At 37.1% G+C, this 12,533-nt stretch overlaps 2 protein-coding genes across 6 annotated transcripts in view; both read right to left on the bottom strand.

The window, feature by feature from the left end:
• The window catches only part of VEGFD (vascular endothelial growth factor D), a 26,823-nt gene extending 22,608 nt beyond the window's left edge, over positions 1 to 4,215 (bottom strand). The window contains 1 exon segment of the mRNA XM_072431347.1: positions 3,707 to 4,215. Coding sequence (XP_072287448.1) covers positions 3,707 to 3,793 — 87 coding nt within the window. The 5' untranslated portion in view covers positions 3,794 to 4,215.
• A 3,340-nt stretch (positions 4,216 to 7,555) lies between these two features.
• Positions 7,556 to 12,533, bottom strand: part of PIR (pirin) — a gene marked incomplete at its 3' end in the record, with an annotated part of 32,323 nt that continues 27,345 nt past the window's right edge. For all 5 annotated transcript variants that reach the window (XM_072431390.1, XM_072431366.1, XM_072431358.1 and 2 more), the window contains 3 exon segments: positions 7,556 to 7,622; positions 8,781 to 8,863; positions 9,329 to 9,373. In XM_072431390.1, the coding sequence (XP_072287491.1) occupies positions 7,556 to 7,622; positions 8,781 to 8,863; positions 9,329 to 9,373 (195 nt within the window).

Genomic DNA, 12,533 nt, shown 5'->3' with positions numbered 1-12,533 from the left:
TATACTTATTTTTAAGTGATTACCATTTTTACTCATTTCCTCTTCGTGACTCACCATTGTTAGGGTTGTAAATGTTTCTATTTTTATTTAACTATCATTTATAAAAAATACAAATAAAAATGTTTCTAAAGTACAATAGCAAAGCACAAGTGTCTTTGATTAGCTGAGACATTGTCTGGTAATGTGTGGGGCCATTTCAGATACATGTCTGGAATGTTTACTTTTGCAGATGTCTTGATGACCGTGCAGACCAGTCTATAAAACCCCAGGCTTTGCTTGTCAGAATTTCTTGTAAAAGTCTGGAAAGGTTGCACATAAACTCAAAGGACATGATGGGGTAAAAGAAGTATAATTATTGCCAAGGTTTTTTTTTGGGGGGGGGGGGGGGAATCAGCATAATCAAGTGATGTCAAAAATTAGGATGATGTGTAGTATGTATAGTAGTAAGTAGTAACAAATTCCAGCCAATCAGACCTCACCTGACATCAGTTTGGATTACTGTAATATTTCATGAATATTTCAAGAATATTGGAGGAAATTAGACCAGAACAGTCATAGGCAATGCTGGGATCAGTTCATTCACAGCACTGACTGTGTAATGTTCAGTAAGCTTTATCATGAAACCATTTCACAATCGGAACAGAAAAAAGTGCATCAGCTAAACCATGGTTGCACATTGAGATATTCTACTGATTAAATAGTGATTGCAAAAGTGGTGGGAACATGTGGATTGGATGCCTTTCTTCTGACCCCTGACTACATTTAGCTGTATTCACCCTTGTATTGAATAAGTGATCTGAAAGCATGGGATCAAGAAGAAATATTTTTGCTCAGTCTTCAACCACTGAAAAGTACTTAAAACACATAGAGGCAAATGACTGCTAGATATGATTAAACCAACACCATTATAACCCAAATTTGTATTAGTAATACTGTCGAGTCACACTTATCAGGTATAACATGGATGCCAATTGCAGCAGAGGCTGCTAAGTTTGGTCAATAAAAACTTTGGTCATATTCTTACTTCATTATTATCATCACCATTACATATCACGCAGTGCTTTACAAAGTCCATAGTCATGTCACTAGCTGTTCATCAAAGGGGCTCACAATCTACTGACCCACATAGTCATGTTACAGTATAAGGTCAATTTTAGGGAAAGCCAATTATTCTAACTGCATGTTGTTGGAATGTGGAAGGAAACTGAAGTAAACCCATGCAAACACGGGGTGAACCTGCAAACTCCATGCAGATAGTTTCCTGGCCAAGATTTGAACCTCGGACCTAGCGCTGCAAAGGCCGGAGTGCTAACCTCTGAGCCACCCTGCTGTCCAATGTGTCCTATAATACTTGAGAACTTGACATCATCACTGTACTCATTTTGATTTCTTGTTCGCTGTAGGTACATGTGCACTATAGCAGAACCCGATCGGCTCAGAATGATGACTCTTCCCCTCAGGAACCTATACTAGTTGAATTTTAAAACAATAATTATCTTTATTGCCAACATAGAAATTATAATAGAATTCTTTTTTTATAAATGTTTTCCAGTGCACATCAAAGTTTTAACATTTCATATTGCTAACTTAATTTAAATATAATCAGTCAGCCACCTACAGTTCTGGGATTCAAATGCCATCGGGATGTGAAATTAATTTTGTTGGATTTTTCAGGAAATTCTCATTTTTAGCATACCTGAACCATGGTTATCTCACACTTTCCAACATTCTAAAAGAAGGAGGGGCATGGTTAACACTTAGATTATTAAGGGGTGTTTAAAGGGAATATTAGTTTGTTTTAAAAACACTAAGGGGGCTATTTATAAGAATGTGAATCTGAGTTTCACTGGCATATTCCCTGTTGATAATGAATTACTGTCATTGATACACATAAACCTGGAAAATTCTTCACCACGGAATATTTCAGTGAATGTCAGATTCCCTGCTTTATAAACAGACCCCTAGGTATGTAAGCATGAAACACACCCCTGCTGTCTTTTTAGGCAGAATACCCAGATTGGAACAATCAAAGATAACCACCACTGGAGGCCCTGAAGAATCAATGCACAAAAAAGGAATGTTTATACTGACAAGTTAGGGTTAAAGGTTAAATAGTAAAATGCTTTTTTCACATCAGACTAAAAAGAGGGACAGACAACTCAAGGTAGGAGAATCTGAGGTATATAGTTTCAAATGAAGGACAGTTGGGAGCTATGTTCACCAACAATGGTTTTACCGGAAAATTGGTTTGCTGGTATATTTCCTTGCAAAGTGATAAGTGAAGCAAAAAGACATTTTTTCAATGTATACAACTTGATATATAAAGTATTTAAAATATTGCATCCATTTCTAGAATAGTATATAGGTGACAAACAACAAATATAAGAATGCAAGTATAGCTGTCGGACCCTTGCACAAAACATAAAATAATACACAAGGCGCTGGAATTCCAGCTGTGAAATTAGAAATTGTATGTACTAGGATATACTGATTAATTTTCCAAAAAAAACTATACTTAGTTATTTAAAAGGGAATATTAGGTTGTTTTAAAATAATCTCACTGTAAAACACATATACCACTGAATATTCTATGAATCTTTTATGGGCTATAACAAATATACTAAAATATTTACCAAGTAGGGAAAACTTTCTATAAGGCTAGTAAAGGCAAAGCATATCAAAGATCATTATTAATATCAATAAAAAAGGTTGCTCCATATTCATATATAGTTGTCCATGATGTGACATTGCAAGCTAATCCCCTAGTTAACCAGCCAAGTGTATCAATGACTAGTACTTCACATTGCTGGATTTGATAGTTCCCAATCTTCGTGTGGACACTTAGCAGTGTTAACATCTGATTTCTTTCTAATGAGTCAAGTAAAATTGTTCCGAATTCTTGGCCAAGTTCTATTTTTTTTCTTTTTTTTTTATCCTAAACGTTTTTGTACACTTGCTAAAGTATACCATCATACCCTAATGTTCTGCTACCCAAGTTTACATTGCTCCACCACAACATTTAGCCACTAAATTATTATACTCTGGCTGGTGGTTTTGTAACCCAGAGCCAATTAAATTTCATCTTTCACTGGTCTTGACTATTCTGGTTGATGAGGGGATCCATACTCATTGATACTGAAAAATAATAACAAATAAATGTAAGATTCTAGTACATGGTAAGGAATTACCTAGCTTGTTTTTACATATGCTAGTCTCAGTAAATCAATGATTTATTTTTATAGATGCCTGCCATTATACTGCAACTAAGCTTGCTAAATTAGGCAATGTGCAGAAACTCAGCAACCACAGTTACAAATAAACTATTTCTGGTCCGATTATGATAAACAAAAACTTGATTCCTTGTGACAGATACCTGCACTTTCCACAACATTGGACTACTTTATTACCAGCATCATTGTAGCTGTTGTGGAACCACATAACTTGCCAATTGGAAGCAGCATCTAACAAATAGTTTGTCCCACCTCCTCGATTGTAAGCTCTTTGGGGCAGGGTCCTCTCCTCCTCTTTTGTCTTTGTCTGTATCTTTCATTTGAAACCCCTAATTAATGTTCAGCACTGCTTAATATGTTGGTGTTATATAAATCCTATTTAATAAAAGATGTCAGTGTTTAATTCATACAGTCCTATAGATAGACCTACAAGGCTTCCAGAGTTCACATCCCCAAAAAGGAAGTTATGTCCTTACCTTAACACTTCCACTGTCGTAGTCAAATGCTTGAAGAAGATGCACAGACACCACCAAAAAGCTTGCAACACCCCACAAACGGGTCATATTGGCGTGCAATGTTCCAGTAATAATTAGGCACTGTATAAAGAGCAGCTGCAGATACCTATTTTAATGTACATGATGTTAAAAGTCCCTTAAAGAAAACAGGCAGATTGCTGACAGCCACTCCAGTAATTGCGGGAAGAGATAATTACTAGCCAGAAATAGAACAGCTGGAAACTGACTTATGTAGATTTCAGTTGATTTTCTCCTTTTTGAATCATCATATAATAAAATAGACAAATAAGGGTAGAAGTTCCAGGTGGTACCTAGATGAAATGTAGTAAATCCCAGGTCATTATTTCTGGATACACAAGAGAAACTGATATTTGTAGCAAGGCAAAGCAGTAATCCAAAGTGTGCATTGAAAGTTTCTTCACAGCGTAGAAGGAAGCATGTGTGTTAAATGTGATACAGAGCTTGGCAGTAAAGGCAGTCAGACCCTGGCTTGTCTCCCATTCCGGCTTACAGCAGATGACAATAGCCAATAGCCTTTTAGGATTCCTCCAAACTGAGTTACTGCTGATCATTATATCATTCCTGGATACCTGAGATCTAAGGCTCCTTTGGGCAGCTGAACATCATTGTGTTTAAAAACAGTGTGAAGGTGAAGAAAATGTGAATTAAGAAACCTTTTCCTAGTAATCAAAGTGTGAACAATCTGAGGAGTTGGGGTTAGAAGTTAGATTCAGGTGAATTTGTTTTGTAACGTTACATTTTGTTGTGTATCCAACCAGCTGTTTCACTGCTTCTGTTCAGTTCTAGTAAATGTCAGATACATACTCCAGAATATAATGTCAGGCAGGTAACTACATCACCTTAGTCCAATCACTGCTGGATCACCTCAAGGGTTGTGTCCCCTTGGTAATTCTAATTCTATATTCTCACAAAGTGGATCTATCACATAATTATATTTTATATATCTGGATTCAGATACTATTAACACAGTTTTGCACCACAATTATTCATAATTGCTTAATTTGATTTCCTATCATATTGTAACATCATCCAGAAAAATGCCAGACCTAATCTAATTACTGAAATATTCCTATCTCCATGTTCCCTTATTTTAGTGATTCTTTACAGTTCTTTAGTGGTTCTCTTTCAGTAAAGCTCACTCAGATGACTTCATTTGACAAATACATTTATTTTTTATTTATAGTACATAAGAGAGTATAGTATTAAAGTAATAAGAAAAGAATAAATTTTCTAAAAATGGCGTAAAGGTAATAAATTGCAGAATATGACAGACATGAAATAGACCCATACCCACACACTGTGGAGGCAGCCATCTTAATATACACAAACATAAAAAATGAAACATCAGTGAGGTTTAAGGTTTGGAATGCCGCATGCAATCTCTGTTTCTTTTCTGAATAAGGCTACATACACATCAGATGATTCCCGTCCGATAATCACCTCAGGGCCGATATAGGACGAGAATCTGGAGTGTGTACAGCACTCACTGTCTGTCCTAGCGGATCCAGGAACGAGAAATAAGCTAAAGAAAGTGAAGGGGAAGAGCGCGGGGGGAGGGGGGGGGTTTGGCGTGGTTGTTGTGGGGACTGCTCAGTCATTCTCTCCCTCTCCTCTCTCTGTATGTACAGCGCTCGTTCGTGCATCGTGCAGTCTTTTGTCGTAAAACATTTTTTCCAATGACAATTATTGCACGTGTGTACCCAGCCTAACTGAATGAATGTCCATTCTGCTAGCAGAAAAATGACATATATTTAGAAATGTTTCCTGCAGCCTGGTTGTATGTATTCTGAAAAGTATTGTGAAATATGACATAATTAGGTACATTCAATAAAAGAAAAAATAAATCACTCATCCAGACAACACGCTCCTATACAGAAAAAGCTGGGTGGTCTGCTGCAGTTTGAGGTCTACTCAAACTTAAAATTCTGTCCGATTATAACTTCATATCGCTTGTATTCGCAGAGAATCTGTTGTGTGTACAGCGGCCCTCCGACATCAGTCATGGATCTGTACTGGCGGATCCACGAATGAACGCTATGCAGGTACAGGTGAGAGAGTGCAGCAGGGTGCCGCTTACTTGTTCTCCCCCTTCCCCTCTCCATGAGGAAGAACGGTATTGGTATGTACAGCGCTCGTTCGTGCATCGTGCAGTCTTTTGTCGTAAAACATTTTTTCCAATGACAATTATTGCACGTGTGTACCCAGCCTAACTGAATGAATGTCCATTCTGCTAGCAGAAACTGGCTGCCTTGTAAAAAATATAGTACAGTGACACACAAAGTAATAAAAACAAAAACCCACAAAGCAAAGCAAAACTGATAATTATTGAACTGTCAAAGGAATACAATTCGGTATCGTAACTTAAAATCATCGTAATTTGACTTCACATGTTATTAGCCAAATCTATAGGGATCATACAATATTTGATGTGGTTATTATTCATCCAAAGTTAGTCTGTCTCATCACTGCAGACTTCAGAGATGAGCTTAGACTTTGGACAGACATCAGATCTAAATGTTAATGGGCCGTGGGTTTAAAATTGCTGAACTTGCTTGCAGAAGAAAATCTCCACATGATTGGTTACACAAAGACTTGAAATTGACAATGATGGGTCTTTTTTTCAAAACTTTTAGCTATAGTACACACGCTAAATGATTGCCAAGAGAATGACCATTTGTCTCAAATAGTCATAATAAAGTAAAAATCTAGAATGTGCACAGCCCTGGCAGACTGGTGAACAACCAATCACAGTTGACCACTATGACCGGCTATTGAAGAGAGGACCGCAAAGAGCCACTGGCTGGTCTTCCCACCTCCCCTCTGCTCAGAACAGCTCTCATTTTTTCCTGTTACTGGAAATATTAACAAAAGGTTGTTTCCAGAAATAAAATCTGATCTCTATCGGACATCTGTACAGGGCTTAACTGCCCCACAGAGAAGATCACAATCCAATAAACCTCATGTGGTATACATATATAGGTATAATTCAAATATAAAACAGTAGAATTTACAGCCACACGTGGAATTGGACTTCACTTTCATGACATGGCACAGATTAGGCCTTTGTAAAAAAAAAAAAAAAAAAGTTTTGGGAGAACAGAATTAGGGAACCTTTCCCATCCCAAAGAGAAAATGTCTGTTTATTTAGTACTTGATATCCTACATACTGTCAATAGTTCACTGGTTTAAACATGTCACTTTTAGACAGAACTCTTCAAGATGTTCTGCACATCAATGAATTGTAGAACAATGTTTACAGAGACATTATCATGTGACCTTAAATGGAACAACATGGCAGACAGCTGTGTAGACTGCTGTTAACCTTGAACAGTAAAATATAAATAATAGGGCAATTATAGTGGCTCTTCCTTTAGTCGAACCAAGACTGTGACCTTAGCCATTAAACTGGCAAATCTTAAACAATAGGAGGACCTAATAACTTGTGATATCTGGGTTTTTAAGACAAAAATGCAGAGAATCCTAATAGTCTTGCAGAAATATCTCTGTTTCCAGTGCTTAAAAGGAAAGCTGGCCAAGTGACTCTACTAACCTGTCCTTAAACCATTCAATATACAGAAATTGTATATAATTGTGTAACTGCAGGTTTTGCTTAATACTGAATCTTACTGATTTGTACCTCCTAAAGTTCTGTTGGGTTTGCTGCAATGAACCTTCCTATGCTATTTACAAATTTTTATATAAGATCTTGCATTAGCCATGCTTTAGTGTATGTTTCTTTGTATACTTACATATTGCTTATGGTCAAGATTAAAAAGAAAAAAATCTTACCATGCTGTACAACTGGCTCATTAATGGGCTCTCCAGCAATCAACACAAAGTGTGCCAATCCTTCATCCTGCAATAAAATGTGTATATTTAAGATAGTGTAATAACATTTTCTGATTTCCCAGTTATGTCATGAGGGAAACCTAGAAGCTGCAATTGCTGATCTTCCAAAAATGTTGTGTTGTTGGCTGTCATGCCAATTATCTTGTTTTAATACTCGGTAATGAACACAGCCAGACAAATACAAATTCTAAAGGGGGTCAGTTCTGGCTGAACTCATATTTTTCTCATGACAGATTTACATTAGTCCTTAATTTACTTACCTTTGAAGAAATAGAATGTGTAGTATGTGTTTACTTTAAAATAAACTATTTCCGTTCTTTCTCAGGACAGTGTACAGCTAGCTGATATGGGAAAAGAACTTCAATGTGATCATAAATAGTAGTACAGTTCACCATATGAAAAATCTTGGGGACTTTCATGATTAGTCAAGTCGCCTTTCAGCACTGGGGTCCCAAGTTTGAATCTTGGCTTATGCTTGTAACTAACTTCTCATCTATATATATATAAAATTGTTTGTATGTATCTATATATGTTCCACCATCACTCGAAAACATGGAGCATGGAGACATTTCAACCAATTTTGTCATACATATGACTGAGACTCATGAGATTTCGCCTGTCATCTTTGTACAGCGCTGCGCTATATGTCAGAGCTATATTTGGATGTATGTGTGTATGTCATCACTAGGAAACGCATGGAGACATTTCAACCAAACTTGCTATACATATGACTGAGACTCATGTGAGTGCACACGTCATCTTTGTACAGCGCTGTGGTATATTGTCAGAGGTATATATACATGTATGTATGTATGTATGTATTGCTCAGCACCGTGTGCCTTTTGCTTTTATTTTAACATACCTTTTTTGGACTATAATATAAGGTTGCAATAAATAAATACCTGGGCAACGCCGGGTAATCAGCTAGTATAATATATCATTCTGGCAACATGATAATATTATTAACCTAAGCATAATAATTAGGCATATTAGTTAAGTAAAGTAGATAAAACCTGTAAATGCTAAAATCTTGGGGTGGTTTTTTTTGTTCTATTGACCAGAATCACATATTGAAGAAAAACAAAAACTGAAATGTGTGCAATTGTGGATATCAGAAGAAAAAAAGCATAGATATAGGTTACCCTTAGCTCTCTTTTAAACCCACCTTGTTCTCAAAGATGACATTGTCTCCATCATCGAGGACTGCCGTGTGGTGGGCTTCAACCTTCTTCTGGGCATCTTCCGGTCCTAAAATGAAATATACGTTGAATACTAAATGTATACTGGATATTAAACTGTTCAGAGTGAAAACTGGAATGGAGGACAGTAGCAAGTGTCAACAACGAAATAAGGGTTTTGAAGCCATCAACCCTGAAGTGATGATTTGCCGTGCATCAGCTCGTACATCTCTATGATTACAGCAAGAAAATTTGCTGGCTGGAGCAGAAGCCACAGAAGATCTCTCGCCAAAAGATTTAAAGAAACATTCAGAATGTGAAATACGAGTCCAGTGCAGCCACATTTTAGGCATGGCTGTAAGGGCACTATGTGGAAACAGCTGGGAATTGTCTGTGTATGTGGAAGCTCCGGTCTTCTTCAACACACTACCATTAACCCAAAATACAATTTTTGGTTTACTAGGATTGTTTGCGCTAACCAACCTTCATAAATTTAAATAGCAATAATTATAGTCTTTAATATAAAAACACTCACCCACAGAGATTAAACCACTCAGAGTATAGATGAATGCTGTCCATCCTGCAGAGAAATTGAAAAAAAAAAAAAAAGAATCAGTCATAGGTAAATTATCCTCAGTAACCCTCCCAAAGCTTGTACAGCTCTGATTTTCTAAAATTAATATTTTTTAAACCCAATAGCTAATTGAACAGATTATCAATATCTAAAGTTACTATTTCCTGGAGATGCCCTTTTTGTTATATGATAGGGGAGGGGGCGAGGATGAGTGAGTGGTATTGCCACTGTGCTCTCCTAACTTGCGTTGCATAGCAGTTGTTACCGATCGTCGTTCATGGGCCTGCCATGATAGACTGATAAATGACATCAGTTGACCACTGTACACTTGTCAGATTCCCGCCAGGGATGAACATGACTGTCCAACTTGAGCAATGATTTTCTAATGTATGTACATCGCCTAAGTTTGTTTGACCCTTTGAATGCCTGACAATGTATAGTATTGGTAACAAGATGGACTTGAAAAGCTGGAGTCTGATCTACAAATCCCACTAGTAAAATAATATTTAGCTCGAGTTGTTGCTGTACTGAGGAAGTCTCTTGGATGAATAATAAAAACTATTTTATTCACTTTAAAAAAAAAAAAAGTTGAATGTGACAAACTACTACAGCTACATCCTAGCCTGGATAAATAAAAATCTTCACAGAGTTGTGCCGAGATTGAATGCTCTTCCTGCAGTTCTGTCAGTTTGTAACATGCTTACCACACAAAGCAACAACATTTTTTACATATAGGCAAGTAGAAGTCATGAAGGTATGTTGATTTTTAAGTAAAAATCTAAGGTAAACCAATAATGTCTACAGAGGCGCGTGTGTGTGGGTGAGTTCAAATCTGCGCCAACACACTATCTGCAAGGTGTTTGTATGTTCACCAAGTGTTTTTTGTAGGTTTCCTCCAGGTACACCCGTTTCCTCCCACATTACAAAAACACGCAGTTAGGTTATTTGGCTTTCCCTAAAATTGTCCTTAGACTGTATTAAAGACATATGACAATGGTAGGCACATTAGACATTAGATAGAGGGACAGCTAGTGACATGACTATGGACTTAGTACAGCGCTGCGTCTTATGCTGGAGCTATATTAACACAAGTAAATAAAGTAAATTAAAATATCATTTTAAAAAATCACCAGTGTGGATCCAGGAAACTGGAAATGGATTTCATAAAAATCATTTGGTATTGTTAATGTTTTCAATCCACAAATAAATCTTGGAATACAGTCTATCTTCTCCAGTCTGGAATTGTGTTATTAAACATTGTGTAGGATACCTGGTCTTGCATTTACACCTTGTAAAGTTTTCTGCCTGTACTAGGAAGACCTTCTAGGTTCCACCCACGGATCTGAGGCTTTATGGAAGACAGCTTACATAAGCATTTGGTGAACACAAAGTGCATTTACATACTTTGTGGCAATTGCAGAATATGTTAGAAAAAAACAATTTGTATACACAGAGTTCAGCTTTATCAGAAAATGCTGTAGTGATTGGTCTTTCACCTTAGACTCAAAAGAGCCTATTGTAATTTAAATCTGACAACAAAGAACACAAGAAAAAGAGAAGTATGGTCTATACACACCTCTGAAACATGATGAAAATCTGGATACAATTGCAAAAAGATCAAAGTGTAAAGCTGTCCTATTAAAATCCAAGCAGCCCCTAGAGAGCAATGAGTGCTCCAGGCCTGTGCTAAACACTGTCCTCCAGGGAGCAAGAGGTCACAAGTGCTGCACTACACTTTTCCATGTGACCTTCATCCACAAAAGGTGAACAAAACTGATGGCTCAACCAAAATAGTAATTCTCCTTTGTCTTTTAACTAAACATTTAATGTTTTACCAAGGTAAGGAAAGATGATAAAAACGAGTCTGTATCTAAAACAACCAGCTGAAAGTTATGACAGGAACAAAGGAATATATAAAAGTAACCCGAGCCGAGCTGAGCAGAGATATAAAGTAAGAACAAAGCGCCATGAAAAAAATCTGATAGTGCTGAATTGTGAAACCACTGATATCACTAACTACACCTAATGAATGTGTTTTATTTTTCAAGCAATCAAGGGTAATTTTTTATGAAGTTCACTACAGGACACCAAATGTGTCTCTGCTCACCATCTTTACACCACCCTGGAGCAGAGCCTTTTGTTCCCAGGTCACAAAACACTGGCAATTAGCATTCTACATACTGGGCCAACACTGCAATAGATCTGGACCAGGACTGAAAACATTTGCTAACAAATACCAAAAGACATTTAAAAAAATCCATTCCAGGTTTACTGGATCACCACGTTCACTGATGAAAGTGTATCCTCTCCAGCCTTGGAGATCTTTAATAAATCAGGCCCACTATCTTGCCAAATGACAGCAGATTTTTTTGTTAAAACCAACTTTGTCTTCCCAGCTTTTTTCCCAACAGCAGCCCTGAGCAAATTTTCATGAACACCGGCATGCATGCGTTTTTCTCCATACACATGCTGCCTCTTGCTTCACAGTACCAATATGCGGCCTGTGCACAGTACTGTTGGTGCGACATGCATGCAAATGACAGTTCTGAGAATGCATGTTGCATGGACAATACTGCACTTGCGCTACATCTTTTTAGACCGCATAGCAATGCTTCTCAGTTCGGAAAAGACCACAGCCCAAGCCTTTGCTGATTGATATTGGGTAAGTGGAGCCACCAGTAGCTCACAATGCAGCTTGTTTTGTGCCTGTCTGTATCACAGATAAGCTAAATATAAAAATTGTAGTTTTCAGGGGAGAGTGTCCATACTGTGGTGTCGGTGGCTATGATGGGACTCCATAGAGTGACCACCTAACATTGAATGAAAGTCTGCATATACATATAGAAGATGCATTTTAGAATAGAACACAAGTAATTAAGTACTTGGTAAAGTTTCAATAGCAAACACCCAAGTTCAGGTGTCGCCAAGGGCCTGCAAAAGAAACTTCTAGAATGAAGATGACTAGTCTATGGAGATATTATTTTATTATTATTATTATTATTATTAATAATATTAACCTCCTGGGTGTTACACTGATGTCTAGATTTCTGTACCAAAAGCGGTACACTGTTTTTCATGAAATTTTTTTTTAAATTGTAGACCTGTAACTTACAGAAATATGTCCGAACAGGGTTCTAGTAGATATCATGAATATAAAAAATGTTTG

This window comes from Pyxicephalus adspersus, chromosome 1 (assembly GCF_032062135.1).
Source record: "Pyxicephalus adspersus chromosome 1, UCB_Pads_2.0, whole genome shotgun sequence".
Classification (NCBI taxonomy): Eukaryota; Metazoa; Chordata; class Amphibia; order Anura; family Pyxicephalidae; genus Pyxicephalus; species Pyxicephalus adspersus.
The sequence above is the reverse complement of the archived record's forward strand: the minus strand, read 5'-3'. Positions and strand labels throughout refer to the sequence as shown.